The sequence below is a fragment of the Miniopterus natalensis genome, chromosome 1 (genome assembly GCF_054644295.1).
Source record: "Miniopterus natalensis isolate mMinNat1 chromosome 1, mMinNat1.hap1, whole genome shotgun sequence".
NCBI lineage: Eukaryota > Metazoa > Chordata > Mammalia > Chiroptera > Miniopteridae > Miniopterus > Miniopterus natalensis.
The window spans coordinates 8,761,789-8,782,540 of NC_142081.1; the positions used below are offsets into that span (position 1 = coordinate 8,761,789).

The window sequence follows — 20,752 nt, forward strand, 5'->3', positions numbered from 1 at the left end:
GAATGAGTGAATCTGGTTACCTATGTTTATTCCCATTACTTGACAGTCAATCAATGGACAAGAAACCTATTGCTTTAGATTCACTTCTACATGGTGGCTATTATTCCAGAAGTTCCACATGTTATTTTACTAATACCCTTTCCCAAAAATATAGAATGCAGCACCTCCTACACTGCTAACAGCTGAAAGTAAATGGTTGTCTCTGAAGTAAACTGTAATGAATCTTACCTGTAATTCAGATCTCAGCTGATGTATCTGACCCATTAGCTTCTGTATTTCTTCCTTTTGCATCTCCTTTTCATGCCGAAGGTCTTCTAGCTCCATGCTATTAGCCGTATTGCTGTCCAGGCCTTCAAAACTAGATCCTTCCTTTAAGCTGTTAATCAATTTTTCTTTAGACTATTACATATATATATATAAAAAGAAAGAAATGTTTTTAAGGAAAGCAGAGATTGGCTTGTGTATTGAATATCACCTACCATATACCAACTAAACTACTATGGAAATATTCCAATTATAGCCTCCACCAAAGAAAAGCCCACAGATTGTTAAATCCATTGGGATAAAAATGCAACAGAGTCTTGCTGTACAATGTCCTTGGATTTTAGTCTCCAGAACCATGTTATTATTGAAACTTATCATTAACAAAATTTTTCTCATATTTTCTTCCCATTCTTTCTCATGCTTATTTTTCCCATCACAATCCACTCAACAAATGCTTACAGAGCGCCTATGATGGGCTTGGCATTGTGCTAAGTGTCCTGTGTAATAAACTTAATGCCTCTCATTTTGAATAGTATCCTCTGCCTTATAAACTAAAAGGGAAGCTACAAGTATCCAGTAGAGGGCAATAAATGCAAGGACAGGAGGGATACGGTAAGATCACTTATAGAGTTCTGAGGGGGAGAAACCACTTCAGGGCAAGAGAAGGCTTGACTTGAAAGGCAGGAGTTATGCTGGTTTTGAAAAATGGCTAGGATTTTAACAGGTGGAGAGAAAACAGCACAAAGCATAAAAATGCAAAAGCATGAAGACCTATAAGAATGTATCATTGAGATGCACTCAGAGAGTATGTTAGGACCAATGTGTGGGGGTTTCAGATGCCAGACTAATTTGTTTGAATTTTATTTGATAGGCTAAAACAATGACCAAAAAGTAGACAGGAAGTGTTATGACAAGAGAAGCATTTCAGGAGGCTTAATCTAGCAGTGGCATAAAGCAGGTGTCCACAAACTCTGGTCAATGGGCCTCCCATCTGGCTTGTGGCCTATTTCGGTACAGACTACAAGCTAAGAATGGTTTTTACATTTTAAAAGAATTATAAAAGATAAAAACAAAGAGTATGTGATGGACACCACACATAGCTCACAAGCCTGCAATATGTACTATTTGGTCCCTAACAGAAAAAATTTGTAGATTCCTGATATAAAGGATGCATTGGAAAGAGAGACTTGATGTGGAAAGACCAGTTCAAAAAGTGCTGTAATTGTAGGCCAATAACAAGGACCATCAGCTCTTTCACCTTAAATATAAATATTTGAAAGTCACTCTCCATCACAAACTGTTTCTTTTTTATGTGGCAGAATTACTTAGTAATTTTACAGGTGACTTCTTCAAAGTTTTCTAAGAATTTTCTTTAATAAACATTATATAGATACCTCCCAACAGGGTTAATGCCCAGAGCCTCTGCTGAGCTTCAGGCCTGTATTCTTGATTGCCTTCCTGAAATTTTCACCTCAGTTGCACATCAGTTTTGAAAACTCACCTAACTTATCACTATCTCCCTCAGCCTTAGTCTGCTGCCTTTCCTGTTTCCCTTTACAGTGCAGGGAACAGCATTCACAAACTCAAACCAGAAACCAGGAGTCATCCGAGATTCCATGCCATTTCCCCCTTCCTCTAATTAAATCCCCAAGTCTCATATTCCACTCCTCCATTTCCCTTAGCTGGTCCCCACTTGGCATCCTCAGATTAGAGCAGGTCCTCCCTGTTTCTTACCACTACTTTTGATACCTGTCCCTTTAGCACCTACATCTCATCACCCCAGACTTTACCCCTTCGATTATTCGTTCACTGAATACCTTCTAGGGGCCAGGCACTGTGCTGGGGACACGGCGATAAACCAGGCAGAGATCCAACTCTCCCAACCTCGTCATCGTCTGCCGTAGTTTTCACGCTCAAATCTAATCCTGCTGCTCAAGTTCTTTAACACCTGCCCAGTCCCCTACCATTATCTGTTTAAGAAAAAAGCAAAACTCCTTTGCATGGTATGCGAGGCTCTCCATGATCTGCTTTCTGTCATAAAGTTTTATCTCCTATCTCTTAATCTGTAATACTTTATGCACCAGCAATAGGGAGCTAGCTATGGTCCACGTTCCCCTAGGCCTCCTCGCTGTGGCACAGGCTGCTCAATCTGAAACCTCTTCCTTCCACAAGTCTTGCTACTCAGCCTTCAAGTTCCTCTTCATACAGCATCCCCAGGGATCCCTGACACCCCAGTAGATTTAAGTGTCTCCTGTATCAGTAACTCCATCCTATCAATTACTGCAATGCCTTTCACTAAAGAGAACACTCTTTTATGAAAGAGGACATATCTTTTAAGCTTTGTAACCTCAGCACCTACCCCAGTGCCTAGGGAATAATTAGGGGCTCAATAAGTACCTTTTAAATGAATTAACAAATTAGAGCGATACAACAAAAATAATTAGGAGAGTTTGGAGGAGACGGACATGGTATTTCATGAAGGTGGAATCAAAACGGTGTTTATAATCCATAGGCGGAGTGGCTAAAGGAAATGGTGGGGTCAGGTGGCTGCGGTTTCAAGCTCTAGCACCTGGGAGATGGCGATAATGTTTCCCGAGACACGAGAATGAGGCGCGCAGGTGCGGAGGCCGGGACAGCCCTGGCAGGCATTTGGAAGAGGGATGAAAGTTAGGATAGGACGCATCCTGAAGTCACACTGAGGAAGCAACGGAGTGAGCACATGATAATGCAAAGAAAGAAAGAGTGACTAAAGGGGGTTAGAATCTGAGAGAACTCTTCCTCTTCGGAGACTGGGAAGAGGGTCCCGCAGAGACAGAAGCATCAGGAAGAGAAAAAGAGCTAAGAGTTCGAGAGGCATTAGAAGCGAGTTTCAAGATGGTAGGAGGGTTAACAGTATCAGATGCTCCACCAAAACCAAAACGGGTGAGATTAAGGACAGAAAATGTACAGTTAGGCCATTAAAGACTCTTGAGAAGACAATTTCAGAAATGCAGCGAGGACAGAAACACAGGGGAGTTAAAGCTGGGAATTCTAAACATGAAGGCAGTATATATGCGATGATGCGGGTAAGGCCAACACTGAGAGACGGGACAGGGGAATGGAGCCAAGTGGTCAAAAAAGCCAAAAGGACTGTTTTGTCCTTCGTTCTTCCACTAAGAAAGCATGTGCTCTGGAGTAAGTGGAGCCAGAAAGGCAGCAGAGAGACAGAGAGGACAGGCTCATGGAGAAGGCGCTTAAATGAGGTGGGAGGAGATGGAGTCAATGTCTAGGCAGAAAAATTATCCTAGGGAAAAAAAAGGACACATTTTCCCTCCAACATGAGAGGAAAAGGAAAGTTAAAAACTATACTAGTTGACCACAGTCCTTTTAGTAGAGAAGGTAAGGTCACCTTAGATCTAAGGAAGGGGGACAACGGTGGATGAGGCGATTCTGAATTCTGAGAGCTGGATGAGGCCTAGACCAGTTGCTCTGGAAAATTCAATGGTGGATCAGCAAGGAAGAACAGAACGGCTGTTTAACAACAAACATGAGTATTCTCACAGTGACTAAGGTGACAGGTTGAAGACCTGAACTAGGCAGTAGCAGAATGAATTTTAAATAAAAAAGTGGTAGGAACAAGAGACATTTCACCCTTTTTATAATACTTCTAAGTACAGTACAGCCCCTGAAGTGAGCCAACCCAGCTAAACATGAACAGATCATCTCATGGACCTACAGAGTCTCAAAGTGTCTCCCAGTTAACCGGCATAACTTAGCACTCAAAAGTGTGTATTTCCTGCTTACCTGGAGTATTCGAGCAGCCTTTTGCTTGTAGTCAGTTAACTCCTGCTTACAGGACTCCAAGTTGGACTTATACATCTTGACTTGCTGCTGTAGCTCATCACCTTTCTTCTTCTCATCTGAGTATTTTCTTTCTGCCAGAGTAACTGCTTCTGCCAAGTTCTGACGTTCCACTTCCATTTTACTCAGGCGTGCAGCAAACTCACTCTGTGACAAATTTATACCCTCTTTATAACATTCTGCTTTGAGATATATTTTACAACCATCCGTTCAGGTATCAGATGAGATTTAGTAGCTCAGCCCAACAACATAACAGGCAGGTAGTAAAAAACATTCTTCATTTGTTAGCGACTAAAGAAGAGACTCCAAGGTAGTGGCTCCCAAACATGGCAATGCATCAAAATCAATTAGGGAGTTGTTAAAAATACAGCCACCCAAGGCCTTCCCCTAGGCTTACTGAATTAGAATTTCTAAGACTGACCTTTGGAAATCTGCTTTTTAAGCATTTCCCAGGTGAATCTGGTCATTGGATACTAGATCAGATCTGATATTAGCTGATCAATGGAAAATGGGTCTACAGAAAAACTAGAAAGTCTATTAGAAAACAAGTGGAAGACTTAATAAGTAAACAGCTATCTCTTTTCAAACAGCATGGCTAATGTTTTCCCTTTAAGTTTTCTAATAAGCCAGTCAATGTAATTTTTTAGCTTTAGAAACTTTTAAAGCACACTTTAGAAAATACATGGCCTATCATTTACACGGCCTATGTAGTTCCAAGATTTATATTTTACCCTTATTTTCAAAAGCTGTCATCACTAAAAAAAACTCAGGAGGTGAAGCAGAAGTCAGAAAGTTTTATCGTTACATGTCAATAACTAAAACCCACAAATCTTTGATCCAATACTAACTCTTTTTTTGAAAGAGCAAGAGAACTACTGCTGATGTCTACTGAGCATGTGAAATGTGTCTAATGCAAATGAGAATGGAATTTTTACATTTAATCACTTTAACTAATTTAAATTTAAATGTAAAAACTAATTAGTCAATTCAATTAACAACAAATTTATTCAGATATAATTCGCATACCATAAAATTCACCTTTAAGGTATGTAATTCAGTGGTTTTTAGTGTATTCACAGAGTTGTGCAACCATTACCACTATCTAATTTCAGAACATTTTTACCCCAAAAAGAAATCTACCCATTCCTCCCTCCCTCTCAGTCCCTGGAAACCATCAGTCTACTTTCTTGCTCTATAGATGTGCCTATTCTGGACATTTCATAAGAATGAAATAATGCACTATGTGGTCTTTTGTGTTTGCCTTCTTTCACTCAGTATAATGTTTTAAAGGTTCATCCATGTTTAGAATGAATCAATGCTTCATCCCTTTTTATGGCTGAATAGTATCTCCCTGTATAGATGTACCATATTTTGTTTATCTACTCAGCAACTGATAAACATATTTCCAGTTTGGGGAGATTATGAATAATGGCTGCTATAAAAATTTGTGTACATGTTCTTGTATGGACATACATTTTCCATTTTCTTAGGTATGTACCTAGGAGTTGAATTGTTAGGTCATATGGTAAGTATATATTTAATTTTTTGAGGAACTGTTACTAAAATAAACTTCTGAGTATGTTTAGAACAATCTAGGTATTGGATATATTCTTTCATCTGTAAATTTTATAAAATTTAAATACCTATCAAATGTTTCAGAAAAAATTTAATGACTGAATTAAGTATAAAACATATTTTAAAGACTCAGAATGCAAAAAAGAATGTAAAAGAATCTCACTAATAAATTTTAACATTAACTATATCACATGTAGCTCTTTAGATATAATGTGTTAAGATATATCAATAATTTTTAAAAAAAACCTCATTAGCTGATATTTAATTTTGGACTAAACTATTTTCACCTGTTTAAAACATAGCCTCAACCAGTGGACTCTGGCTGCCTATTAGATATATCTACGAATCTTGTAGGACCAAACACCAACACCTATATCCTACCTCATACTGTCTCTGAGAGTGGACACTGGGCATCAGAAAGTAGTAAGAACTACACAGGTGATTCTAATGTGTAGACAGGGCTGATAATCACTTAACTAGATGCAAAAATTCATTTAAGAGTAAAACTAAATATTATGTACAATTTTGTCTTAAAAGAATCAGGTTAAACTGGAATCACTAAAAGCTTAAATAAAAAGAATAAACCAGATGCTCCAAATCAGTTTTTAATCAAATAATGGTAATGTTGGTTGCACAACCAAATTAAATGAAAAGATGTATACCTTAATGAGTATTAACTAATTTTGGTATTCTCCCTCCCTGGAGCAAGTGAGAGCCTTCCCCTTCCCCCTCTTGTGCCCCCTAGGCAGGTTTCCTTTGCCTTTCTCTCTCCCAAGCTCCAAGGGCCTTCCTTCTGTCCCTGTAACTTGTTTTCTGAGCCCACACAGCCCAGCTGGCTCACTTCTACCACTTCTGTAACTTTCTAAATAAGCTTTCTCTTATACTTTGAAAAAGCCCCCACACTATTTTAATTGTATTTCAATACATAAAATAAATTTAGCAAAGATCAAGCTAAAATTTCAAATACTTGGTTTCTATCACAGAAAAAGAATTTTCTGAAATGCACTGCAGACTTTTATTAAAGACTAAACATGCCAAGAAACAGCATAAGGTCATTTGTCCAAATTACAAAAGAACTGTTGCTTCCCATTCTAACCTGCATTTGTTTATAGCTCTCCTGCTCTCTCTTCAGAGTGGCATCCGCTTCATGCAGTCTCTCCTGAAGGGTTTGCAGAGCTTGATTCTGCAGGCTACTACCTTCGCTGTGATCCTGCGTCATTCTAAACGAAAATATATCACTTGAAATAACTCATTTCCACAGTGTACAAGTGACGAGGCAGAATAATCTTTAGAGCATTGGCTTGTTAGCACAAAAAAGATGGTTTGACTAAAATAGTCTTAAAGAAACCTTTTCCCACTAATGGAATGTCATCTATATTTTTAGGCATCCAAATACAAGTTCACACCACTTACCGTTATATGTTGAAAAGACTAATGATACTATCTATGCTCTTCAAATATTTTTAAGTTCAAAATTTGCTAACAATGCATCGCAAGATTCAAACAATAAATCCATTTTAAATCACACACATATCCAACATTACCAAAAGCTACATTTTCCCTCCTGTAAATTTCCAAAATCTAAATTTTTCACTAGGTAGTATACATGACCGTGTTTATCATTACTTGTACTGGAAAGAGAGAATCATTCTAGCTCATTTTTTCATTGTTAATGGAATTAACTACCGTGATTTTTCACTCTGTAAGGCTTCTAAAGCTTCTGTGCGAGTACTCAGTAGCTGGTCAGCTTCCTGGAGTCTCACTTTCAGTACAGCCAGCTGGGAATCCTTTGCAGCCACTGCTTCAGTTAGGTCATCTACTTGGGCTCGAAGTTCTCGAGTTAACCGATCACTCTTTGAATGGTCAACATTCCACTTTTCAACTCTTGCTCTTGCTTTGTTTAATTCTAAAAAAATAAAAATAAAAAATTTCTCTATTCAAGCAAACAAATCTTTTTCAGAGCACACAAGTTCTCCTTTGAGTTCCTTTAAAACTTTACCAAAATTAGGAGCTTACAAATATCTTCAAATTTTTGCCCCAAACAGGACACCCATTTTTCAAGGCCAACATTCACATTTATATTAGTTAACAGGTTGGAAAGGGGCATGATGCTAACTGTTCTACAAATGTTTTTTCTGGAAATATATCATAAAACACTAGTAGACAGCAGGAAGTTTACAACACTAAAACAGTCAGTGGATTTGTAGAGTTCTACTAGAGACAAGAAAGCATGCAAATCCAAATGAAGGGTTGATCATGTACACCCCAGCAAGACCAAACAAAAACAAAGTAACACAGGAAAGAATCTGTTTCTTTCAACTGCTGTGGCAAAAAGATGTTCCTCTTTTAACCTAGGAAACTGGCACAGAAAGAGCAATGTAGTGCAGACTTCCATACCCTCATGTCACCTGTAATTGCAGTTTGCCAGCAAAAAAAATTGTTTTTAATATTGAAGCAAACTTTACAGGGTCACAGGAAAAGCTCTACCTCTATGTCTATATTAGCCTGGGGAAAGTGAAGCTTATTCTAAAGTCAGTCTAACAAGACTTCAACTACCTTCCTATTGCACTCTCCCGGGCCTTCATTCATGTCTGGGCAAAACTTTTCCCACTCTTCCCACACTTTTCTCTAATCACCCTCAGGAACCAAGGCAGAGATTTTTTCTCTTTTGTTTTCTCCTCAGTCACACTTACAGTAACACTTACATATTCCCCCATCACTAGAAATCTGAGGGTTTGGGAACCTAGGGCCACCACACTGCATAATTCCAGATGGTACTATTCAAATGAAATTCCATGTTCATTTTATGTCCCCTAGAGGAGGGCAATACAGTCACCTCATCTGCTAGTGTCCACTACTTTGCTTAATCCTACCTTTGGTTCATGAACAGTTTCCCAGGGAGGTTTAGAATAGATCAGCCAAATGAACTAGATGATTGTTCTGCTCTCCTGAGTTCTTAAATTTCATAGGTCCTAAAAGAATGACCAAACAATCCCATGTTCTCTGTTTTGGGTTGATGAGAGGATTGGTCCCATTTCCAAATGTGGGCCCTGCATTTCTATGAAAACACTATTTTACAAGTCTCATCTAACATATTTCTTGTATGTACCCTAACCGGGGATTGAACCCGCAACTTTGGCATATCGGAATGATGCTCTAACCAACTGAGCTACGGCCAGGGCTTGTCTAACATATTTCTAATAGCTTAGCTGCAATCAAGGTTTTAGTTTATTTTTGAAATGTTAAATTTCTAATCTGGACAATCTGAACAAGGCTCTACCTTCTTGAGTTTCCCTTGCTCTTTGAAGTAATGAGGCCATTTCTTGATTTAAAGACTGAACTTCATTCCTCAGTAGCTGATTCTCCAGTCGAAGATTAGAAAGTTCATGTGATTTGCCATCATCAGTAGGTATTGGATTGTGATTAGTGCAGGAAGCATTTGATGATACATTTTCCTTTGAAGAATCCTCTTGGATTTCATGGCCAGAATCTGAATTATTAGAGGCTTCTGTGAAAAAAGAGTACATTGTTGTCACATTGGAACGCTCACTACATAGACATTAGTAGCCTTTTAGAATGCCTTTTGGCTCAAGTGGACTGCTATAGCTAAAATACAGTAAAAAGTAAACTTAAATTCTCAAAGGACTTCCCTCTGATGAAATTTCATTCTCATACATGGAGCTGATAGACGCATAATGGTGATAAAAAACACCCACAACAATATAAGAATACAGTTCTGGAAAGGATACAATCAGGGATAATGTAAGTGGTTAGACTTGGTCTCACTTTTGTCTCCGAATTGTTTTTGAAAAAAGAAAAAAGGAGAAGTCTGAATACTGAAAATATTGGAAAAGCACAAATGAACAGCTGCGGGTTTCAAGGCAAGGAGAGTTAATAACAGGTCAGGCAATCAGTATATACCAAACAGGAATCTAAATGCCTTACCCAAAGAAATAGAGACTCAGGAATTCAGATTCATCTTGTTTTTAATTTGCTGCTAAATAAGATGCAAATATAATTTTTACTTACTCTAAAAATATTACGTGCTAAAAAATGAACTATATTTAATGATTAAAAGAGACTAAAACAATGACTGTACAGGCAAAAGACTTGACACTTTACAAACGAAGATAAATCAATAATTAATAATCCATTGGGAAAAAATGACCAAAAGACTTGAACAGGTACTTCCCAGAAGATGAAACACCAATAGTCAAATATTTGAAAAGATGCTTAACCTCATATAGTATGAGAGAAGTGAAAAGTAATGACATTTTCACGCCTGATTAGAAAAACATAAAAAGTTCCATTGAAAATAATCAGATTTTGGTGAGACTGTAGAGCAAAAGTAACTCTTAGTCACAGCTGGTGAAGTAGAAACTGGTATAACCTCTTGAGGAAACAACTTTGGTGTTCATTACTAGTGTAACTGAACATTGTGAAACCCTAGAACTCAGCAATTCCATTTCTGGGGATCTTAGGGCGAGCTTCTCAACCTCGGGTGATTTTGCCCCCCAAGGACATTTGGTAATGTATGAAGACATTTGGTTGTCACAGCTGGGGGTGTTACTGGCATCTAATGGGTGAAGAGGCCAGGGATGTTGCTGAACATCCTACAAAGGACAGGACATTCCCCCACAACAAAGAATTATCCAGCCCAAATGTCAAGAGTCCCAAGATTGAGAGACACTGCCCTAGAGAAACAAAACTTAATTTTTTAACTCCCATGTATTAACTTGTTCTGATTTCCCTGTGAACCAGGTTGATCTTTCCTTTACAATTAAAATATAAGCTGTTTTCCTTAAAAGTCAAAAAATAATTCAAGTCAACTTTAAGCTTAAAGACCTCTATTAGCATCACACTGCAATGGCACTTTCAACTTTTACTGTCCTAGCAACTACTTCAAAAACAAAAAAATTCAGATTCCCTGGCTCCATCCCCAGAAAATCTTAATGAAGAGGTCTTAATTCATTTTTATTAATCACACAAGTGATCCTAATGCAAGATGTCCAGGGACCACTTTTTAACAAAGGACTTACAGGAATAATGGGTTTAAACAGCGGCATACAACGGCCTGCACAGATCTCATTTTCTTCGCTAGCCTTAGTTTCTTTATTGCTCTCCATCTCACTGTTCCCAGAACAACTCTAACAAACTTCAAGGATCTCTGCATGGAATGCTGTCTCCAACCCATTCTGTAAGACTCAGCTCAAATTACAGACCCTCAGAATCCTGACCTGAAAACTTAGGCAATTACTTTCTCCTTGGTTTCCACAACCCTCTGACCATACCTCAATTATTGCATTTATACATGACACTGTATGTAAGTTATCTGTTTACATGTCTATCTCACCCACTAGCCCCTGACCCATTTCATTCACTTCTATATCCTGCCACCCAGTAGGTTATCAATAAATGTTTGTATGACCAATGAAAAGATAGCTGAAAAGTAATTTAGGAGTGTGGGTACGTAATTAATCAACTGTTATTGCAGGCTCCTGTCTTGAAAGCCCCAATTCCTCATCTCTACCACTTTTTTGTTGTTGTTGTTAATCCTCACTCGAGGATATCTTTTCCATTGATGTTTCTTAGAAAGAGTGGAGGGACGGGAGGAGGGGGAGAGAGACATCTGTATGAGAGAGACACACCTCTTGGATGCCTCTGGCACTCGCCCCGTGGGAGCCAGGATCAAGCCTACAACTGAGGCATGTGCCCTAGACTGGGAATTGAACCAGTGACCCTTCAGTCCGTGGGTGGGCAGATGCTCTAAACCACTTAACAAACCGGCTAGGGTTCTACCACTTTTTTTATTCCTCCCCCGAGGACATTCTTTTCATTGCTTTTCAGACATAAAGTGGGAGGGAGAGAGAGAGAGAGAGAGAAACATCCATGAGAGAGACACACATTGATTGGTTGCCTCCTGCACGTGCCCCGAACAGGGCCAGGGATCAAGCCTGCAACCAAGGTTCGTGCCCTTGGCTGAAATCGAACCCAGGACCCCTTAGTCCGCGGGACAACACTCTAACCACTGAGCCAAACTGGATAGGGCACATACCTCGGTTGTGGGCTCCATCCCTGGCCCTGGTCAGGACACTACCACTTTTTTTTTATCTTAAAAGATCCAGACAGATTTTATTCACTGGCAGCCAAGACTGAGAAAAGTTGTAACACTTAAGGACATAACAAGCTTCCATTTATAAGGAATCCCTGCAGGAGCCTATCATGTTTATTGCTATTTAAAAATGGTTAGTAGGTACTTGAATTACCATATTAACCTCATTTCTGCAGATGAGAAGATATACATGTAGAGATAATTTCACAGCAAATTAAACTAAAACCCAGAATTCTATGCTTTTACTTCACTACTTGGTCAATACTTTCAACCCTTCAACTTGGATCACAGTTCAGTCTCTCAGCTTGACTTCTGGGGGGAATGTAGCAGGGGGGAAACCCACAGAACTGATAATCAAGAATATATGTGAAATACAGCCTCCTGTCGTTTTTATAATCTCAAAGACCAAAAGAAATAAACATAGTCCCAAATCCAAAGTTACGTTTTCTTTTGTTTCAAAATTGTGTTTTCCATATCTTAAAATATGTTAGAGAATCATTTTCAATGTAATTTCTCAGATGCTGGGGGTGGGTAGTTACCCTACAGACAATATTCAAAGGTCCCTACTATAACTGGACATTGACTGATAGTATTCTATGCTGTCTCCCTTATCACACATTTCAGAGAGCCCGCCCTTACATCAGTGGGGCAGATAACAAAACAGAGGATGAGAAACACTACTAGATATATTAGGCTATGATAACACATCCAATTTGTTTAACTCTAAAAGAAGCAGAGGACTGACTAACTACCATGGCTTTGGCTCCCAGGATTTTCTTCAGTGGTTTTGATGGCAGTCAAGCTGGTGTTCATAGCACTGATACTTGCTGTCTGAGAACTCTGAAGGACAGGTGTCTTGCCTCTTTCTTTTTTGATTTCCACCCTTCCAGTAGGTTCCTTCTGTGAACTATTAAGAAAATCAAAGAGCAGCTCATCATCAGGTTCTGACTTTTTTCTCCGAACAAACTGGGATGAAGGCCTAGGAACAGATGAGTTTTCAACAGGATGGGAGGCCTCGACTGATGTCCTAGGTCCTGCTTTCACATTTGTGGTGCCAGCTAAGATGGTGGCTTTTTGACTTCTAATGTTATCAGCCGCTGAGGAAATATAATTAGCTTTAGGTCCGGTCTGATAAGCCAAGTCTGCATTTTGCTGGTGATGTTCAGGATAGTCAATATTTTTACTATATATGCTGCTGCTGGTGTTCTCTTTTCTACTGAGAGCTGTTGCAGCCCCTTGATCGACTCGGTTTAAAAGATCTTCTGCCTTTCCAGCAAGATCAGCAAGCCAAGACATGATGGTAGCAGAACAGTCCTATTGGCAAACCTGTAAAAAGGACATGAAGTGATCAGTCTGGCATAACAGCAGAGCCTAACAGTTAAGATCAGCCTCTGGAATCAGTCTGGGTTGAATGCCTAACCCTGCTTCTTACTACGTATGTAACCTTGAGCAAACTACTTCACTGAAACTGAGAAACTTTATCTAAAAATGAGTACAATAAGTGTACTTACATTATATAACACTTTCTTTTTTTATTTTTTAATTTTTTAATATATCTTTATTGATTTCAGAGAGAGGAAAGGAGAAGGAGAGAGAGAGATAGAAACATCAATGATGAGAGAGTCATTGATCAAGCCCGCAACCCGGGCATGTGCCCTGACCAGGAATCGAACCCTGATCACCTGGATCCTAGGTCGATGCTCAACCACTGAGCCATGCCCGGCTGGGCTATATGACACTTTCAAGATGAATACATAAAAACACTTTGCAGAATGCCTGGCACACAATAGGCATTCATTTTAGTAGTTGCTATTACCATAATTACAACCACCACTACCTTATCACTGCTGTTTCAACAAAGGGTAAATGTTAATGTAGCAAAAGCATCCAAACAGCAAATAACATGGCAAAATTTCAGTACAACCAAATTAAAACAATACCCTGAAGCTTGGTTTATGGTGCTAAAACTTGAAGAAACTTCTGGTTAATAAAAAATTTATCTTCTTAAAATGCAGCACTACTCGCCCGGCCTGGCGTGGCTTAGCCGTTGAGCGTTGACCTAGGATCCAGGCGATCGGGGTTCGATTCCCAGTCAGGGCACATGCCCAGGTTGCAGGCTCCATCAATGACTCTCTCATCATTGATGTTTCTCTCTCTCCCTCTCCTTTCCTCTCTCTCAAATCAATAAAGATACATTTAAAAAAAAAATGTAGCACTACTATGAATAATTTTAATGTGCACACAATCTGTCTAAAGCACACCTTCAATAAGTTAAATACCCCGTACCTACTATGTGCGCATTAAGCTAAATTCAGAATTTAAAAAAATAAGATTGCATAGCCGCTCATTTGATAAATTTGAATACTTATGGCCTGACATAATGAATCAGTAATGACAAAGTCATTAAATCTCATGATATAGGAGAGAGTACTGTATTAAAATGTTAAACATTTCTTGAATGTGCACATTGTTCCTTTTGTCTAGAACAGTCTTTCACCTTTAACTCTGGTTCTTCTTCACTTAAATGTCACCTGCTCCCCAAACCTCTTTCTTTCCATCTAAATCAGGTCTTATCATTCTGTTTACACGCCATTCTTTTCCCTCACAGCCACTTTTTTGTTTTATAATTACTTTTCTTTTCCTGTCTCTCCCTATCAGGGAAAGGGAGCTAAGTGGATAAAGGCCCAGTCTGCTTCGCTCGCCAATGAATCCGGAGCATTTAGCACACAGCAGGCACCCATAAATACTGCTGAATGGAATTTTTATGTCAGACGCCGTGCAAACATTCAGCACATCATAATTTTTACAACAACATTACGTGATAAGTAGCAACACAGCTATCTTTTTTTCACAGGTGGGGAAAGGGTTTAGAAAGATCCCAGAGTTTGCCCGGCCGGGCGTGGCTCAGCGGTTGAGCGTCGACCTGGGATCCAGGCGATCGGGGTTCAATTCCCGGCTCGATCAATGACCCTCTCATCATTGATGTTTCTGTCTCTCTCTCTCCCTCTCCTTTCCTCTCTCTGAAATCAATAAAGATATATTTTAAAAGAAAAGAAAGATCCCAGAGTTTAACTGGCAGCGCAGACACTCAAATCCAAGTCAGCCAAACCCATTTTTTAATCCCTGCTCCCTGCATTTCCCTTCTAGCCTCTCAGCCTCCGAATAAACTCAAGAAACCCTCTAAATCTGTCCCTTAGGAAAGAAATGAGACTACCAACAGGCTGGGCATTTCACAGAGTTTATGTGAAATAAAATGAAAATGGAGCTGAAATGCTTTGTAACATATAAAACTCACTACAGATGTAAAGTAGTATTCTCAAGTAAACACTGGTGGTATGGGGGGGGGGGCGCAAATCATCTCTCCTAATAAAAAAGCAAAACAATTACTAATTCCTTACACGGCACTTCCCATTTTAAGGTTAATAGGTCTTTAAAGCAAAAGCCTGTGGCTTAGTGTTAATTACCAACTGAACAAATACTAAGGGCCCTGGGCACCGGCGCAGTTGACAAACTTCTCGACGGACCTCGGAGGTACAAACCCCTCAACCCATTCCGCAGGCACTGCCCCAGGAAACGGCCCACGCGGAGAAGGGAGGGCGACAGCGCGTGGGAGGGCGCTGGCCGGGGCTGCGCCTGCTGGAGCCAGGCGGCGGCACCGAGGGAGGGAGGCTGGGGTCGGGCGGCCGGTCCTAGGGAGTGGGTCAGTGGATCCCAGGCAGGCGAGCGCAGATCCCCACTTTGCTCCCCACCCCCGTGCTGAGCCTCCGGAGGCGGAGGGGCGGTCAAACCCGCCTGGGGGTGGGGGAAGGCACCAAACAAACTGGGCTGAGGCCCAACGGGGCTCTCCCGCCCCTTTCCTCAACCCCGCACCCCGCAGAGACCAAAGCTCCGCCAAGGAGACGCCGCCCCCGCTTCTCAGGCCATCAACGCCCCAAGCGGACTCGTCCTACCCACTTGGCCCTCGCCGCCGCCTCACCTAAGGACTCTGGAGCGGCGGCACCGCGGCGGCCTCGATGCCCTCCTGGGCCTCCCCCCTCAGAGCCGGCCCGGAGAGAGCCCAGGTTGAGCAAACCACCTTCCGTACCTGCCACGGCCTTGCCACGGCGCCGCTACACTTCCGGGAGACGTGGAAGGGCAGCGAGGACCCCAAAACAGAGTGGCTTCCGAGCTGCCTGAGCGGCAGGGAGTCGAGAGCAGCCACCTGGAGGCAGGCGACTCAGGCGGCGGCGCCGGCGGCTGCGGGGACCTCGCGCCTGGCCACGCCCCTTTTCTGCCTCCAGCGAGACAGGGAGGGGGCGGAGCCTGAGTGCGCGTGACGCGGCTCGCCCGCCGCTGACGACGGCGTGCACGCGGCAGGCACAACACGGGAGGCCACGCCCACCCGCGGGCGGGGCTCCCCTGCGGCCCACCTGGCGGACGCCGGCCTTGACCCCCTGTTGACCCCCTGGGAAGAGTTAGAGGCCCTCCGGCCTGTTATGGGCGAGGGTGCTGAGGCTCTGGGCGGGAGGTGAGCGTGCAGAAAACAGGATCCTGATTTCATGGAGCTTCCTTTCTAGTGACAGAGGCGGATATTAAATAAACCAACGAGTAAACAAGACCGTTTAAGAGTATTACCAGAGCTGTAAAGATGAGAAAACAGTGAGAAGTGACTGCAGGTGGGGGAAGTACTTTAAGGGATGCGGTCTGGGAAGGTCTCTGAGGAGGTGACGCTTGAGCTAGGACCCAAAAGGTGGAAAAGGCCGGTAAAGGGTTTTCCATAGAGCAGTATCGGAGTTACGTTATTTTGTTTTTTTAAATCCTCACCTGAGGACATTCTTTCCATTGCTTTTCAGAGAGAGTGGAAGGGAGAGAGAGAGAAAGAGAAACACTGATGTGAGAGACTCATTGATTGATTGCCTCCCACATGGGCACCCTGACCCGGCCAGGATCTAGCCTGCAACCAGGTAAGTGCTCTTGGCTGGAGCTGAACGGGGACCCTTCAGTCCCAGGGCTGACGCTCCAACCACTGAGCCAAACCAGCTAGGGCAGTATTGTAGTTATGTTATTACAGTTCATTGAATGTTTGAATTTAGTCTAAAATCCACATTCAGTAATTCACCAAATACTCAGCACGTATTATGTGCACAGGATCGGGCTAATTTAGCCCTAATGACAAGTCTGCAACAGAGTCCCAAGGACCCCCATTTTCATGTTGAGGAATCTAAGGATCAGAGAGGTTAAGTAACTTGTCTAATATCATCTGCTCTAATAAGGAGTTCACATTACTCCAAAGCCTGTGCCCTTAGACTCATTTATTTATTGTCTGCAGATTAAATATTGGGAGTAATTGCAACTCTTTTTCTTCCTCTCAAGTCAGGGTTAGCCCAGTCTAGTGGACAGAAAAAGTTTCAGCAGCATGAGGAGGTAATACTACTACTACTACTACTAATAGCATCTAACAGTCATTTTGCCCTTATTAAGTACAGAATACTGTGTTAAGTGTTGGATGTGCTTCACCTCATTTAATTCTCATAACAGCTGCAAGGAAGGTACTATTATTATCCCATAGTAGGTGGTATTGTTCCCCAACTACTAAGTAGCTCTTTCTGTTAAGGGTTATGTATCACCACCTGTTGACAGATGACTGCAGTGCGTCCTGTAAGTGTCCTTTCCAGCCTCACTGATGTCAGGATGAATCATGTGACTTCTTTGGCCAATGGAATGTGAACAGAAGTGCCTTTCAACACATCTGAGCATAAGTGTTAAGAGCCATTATGTGTTTCCAGCAGCTCTCTCTGTTTTTCCACTCTCAGGAGAATAGCCTGTCCCAGATGGGGCTGCTCCCTCCCTCCCTCTGGGTCCTGGGAGGAAAAAGAGATGTGAAGCAGCCCACATCTAACATGTCACATGGGTGAAAAATAAACCTTTGCTTTTAGATGCTACTGAGATTTGAGATTATTTCTTAAACAGCCTTATCTGATGAAATCTGATTAATATGTGCTCCATTTTACAGAGGAAGGCAGTGAGCTTCAGAGAGGTCTAGTTACTTGCCCAGGTCACACAAGGAGTAAGTTGTACATCTGGGATTCAAACCTCGGTCAGTGTGACTCCAGAAACAATGTCCTTAACCCCTGAAGGGGTGAAAATGAAAGAAGTTGAAGTAATAAATGAATAAGAATGTCCAGTGTTCCTGGCTGGGGTTGTGACTCAGCTGTTGAGTGTCAACTCACAGATCAGGAGATGGAGGTTAGATTCCCGGTCAGGGCACATGCCGGAGTTTTGGGCTCAATCCCCAGTAGGGGGCGTCCAGGAGGCAGCCGATCAATGATTCCCTCGCTCATCATTGATGTTTCTATCTCTCCATCTGCTTTCCTCTCTCTGAAATCAATAAAAACATAAGAAAAAGAAAAAGAATGCCCAGTGAATTGAATTAGCATGGTAAAGAGGCAGAAATCAGATGACCTGGGTTCTTATTTGGCTGTCAATTAGTTTCAAGTGAGTTAATCTCTCTGACCTTCAATTTTATCAGAAAAAAAGAAAAGGAAGACTGTAATGAACTAGTATATACCTTGGTTCTGATTGCGGTTCTCTAGTGTCTAGTTGTGTGAACTTGAGCAAACCATTCCACTTCCCAGGATTCATTTATGAAATGAAGATATTGAACTAGAATTAGAGATCATGTTTGCAACCTCAATTAATTATTTTTGTTTTGGCCACAGCACCATGCTTAATTAAAAAAAACAAAAACAAAATAAAAATACACTCACCATATGTTGACAAGACTGTGGAGAAATAGAAGTTCTTACATATTACTGGTAGAAATGCAAATTGATACAACCTCTATGAGGGGCAACATATAAATGTATATCATAATTTAAAATGTACAAACCCCTGGCTGAGTTTGATAGCCACATGGGGGAAAAATAAATTTTAACCACTTGCTGTAGACTGGATGTTTGTATTCCCCCAAAAGTCATATGTTGAAATGCTGATCAGCAATGTGGTAGTTTTTGGAGTTGGGGCCTTTGGGGGTGAACTCCTGAGATAGGTCATGAGGGTGGAACCCTCATAAATGGGATTAACACCCTTATTAAAAAGACCCCAGAAGGCTCCCTCACCCTTTCTGCCTTGTGAGGTTACACTGAGAAAATGACCATCTATGAACAAGCATTGGAGCCGCATCAGACACTGGATCTGCCTATGCCTTAATCTTCAACTTCCCAGCCTCCAAAACTGTGAGAAATAAATTTCTGTTGTTTAGAAGCTACCCAGTCCACGGTATTTTTGTTATAATAGCCCAAATGGACTAAGACACCCTTTATGTTATACATAAAATTAATTTTAAAAAGATTATACAGATCAGAATCTGAAGTGTAAAATAAAGGTTCTACAAGAAAACATAGGAGAGTCCTGGCCGGGTAACTCAGTTGGCTAGAGCATCGTCCCCATATCCCAAGGTTGTAGGTTCAATCCCCAGTCAGGGCACATACAAGAATCTAACCAATGACTGCATAACTAAGTGGAACTGTGGTAGGCACTTAGACAGACATAAGCAAAGCAAGGACGATGGGCCAGGTACAGAAGGTCACCAGGGTGGAAAACTCTGGGTGCCTAGCAATGGACTACAGTAGGATAGGACCTCACCCCCAGGGTAACCTTTTCTACCCTAGCGTATCGGTGGTCATGTGGTTTAGACCCCCTGACCTTTCCTCCCTAGAGATGACATTTAGACCTCAGTTGTATTTCAGCTCCAGGCCCAGAAAAACAGCAAAAGCAGACAAGCTAAGCCATGGCTGACCTTAGGACCAGCTGCATTGAATAATGACCCCCTACCTTGGCATCAATCAATCAATCAGTGGAGACCCTGACACTGAAAGGACACCCGTGGAAAGCTGCTGAAACATCGATGTGAAAGAGAAACATCGATAGATCAGCTGCCTCCCATTGCCCACTATTGGGGATTGCGCCCGAAGCCCTAGCATGTGCCCGGACTGGGAATTGAACAGGCGACCTTCCAGTGCATGGGGTGATGCTCAACCAAACTGAGCCACACTGGCCAGGGCTAAAGCATGTTTTCTTAACTTGCGCTCTGATTTTTGTCCCAAAGATGTTTCTAAATTTTAACATTGATTGCTATCTAGAGAGTCTAGGAATTTTCAAATCTGTCAAGTTCTGACAACTTTATGTTTTAGAGTCATATTTTTAGCTTATCTCTTTCCTCTTGCATTTTACTGTAGTCTGCAAGGAGCAGCCAGGTGACACATTCAAAGCTCTGCCTAAAAAAAATCTTCTTACCTTAGCTGGTTTGGCCCGAGGACTAAAGGGTCCCAGGTTTGATTCTGGCCAAGGGCACGTACCTCGGTTGCAGGTTCGATCCCCAGCCCCGATTGGGGCACGAGTGGGAGGCAGCCAATGGATGTGTCTCTCTCACATCGATGTTTCTCTCTCTCTCTCTTCCACTCTCTCTGAAAAGCAATGAAAAAAATATCCTCATGTGAGGATTAAAACAAAACAAAAAATCTCCTTTGGATACCCAGATAATTAGGTAGATTTTCTACTTTCCAGGTTACTATGGATGACAGTGTGGTAAAACTTTTTGCCATTAAATATTAAGAATCTCTTTTCTTCCTGTTTCTGATGGTTTTTTCATTTTCCTTTAAACTTTCATGGTCAGCCTCCCTTAGGCTTCTTTTACCTCCTGGAGACCCTTCGGGCTTCTGTTAACACACTCCTCAAAGTCCTTCCAGTCTCTGCACACTCTCTCTTTTGGCAGCACACGGTGCCTTTCCCTTCCACCTCTTGTTCCCCCACAGGCCTGTTACTTTTGCCTTTCTTTCTCCTAAGCACCAAGGGCCTTTCTTTTGCTGAGCCTCTGCAGCCCACCTGGCTCACCCTGTAACTGAACCCGGATCCTGCGGCCTGCTGCAACTCAAGCCAAGCTCCTGAGACAGGTGCTGGTAAGAGGAAAGAGGTTTATTGGAG

General features: G+C 41.7%; 1 protein-coding gene across 2 annotated transcripts in view; it reads right to left on the minus strand.

Moving 5' to 3' along the window:
- Positions 1 to 15,952, minus strand: part of GOLGA5 (golgin A5) — a 33,094-nt gene extending 17,142 nt beyond the window's left edge. Inside the window, exons 1-7 of one of the 2 annotated variants that reach the window (XM_016205724.2) lie at positions 15,876 to 15,952; positions 12,544 to 13,117; positions 8,960 to 9,187; positions 7,366 to 7,585; positions 6,776 to 6,899; positions 4,048 to 4,251; positions 229 to 399 (exon numbers count right to left, since the gene is read on the minus strand). In XM_016205724.2, coding sequence (XP_016061210.2) covers positions 229 to 399; positions 4,048 to 4,251; positions 6,776 to 6,899; positions 7,366 to 7,585; positions 8,960 to 9,187; positions 12,544 to 13,087 — 1,491 coding nt within the window. In that variant the 5' untranslated portion in view covers positions 13,088 to 13,117; positions 15,876 to 15,952. Of the gene's footprint in view, positions 1 to 228; positions 400 to 4,047; positions 4,252 to 6,775; positions 6,900 to 7,365; positions 7,586 to 8,959; positions 9,188 to 12,543; positions 13,118 to 15,767; positions 15,852 to 15,875 lie in introns of those variants that run through there. The other variant, XM_016205723.2, reaches the window with a different exon arrangement.
- Between the last annotated feature and the right edge of the window lie 4,800 nt (positions 15,953 to 20,752).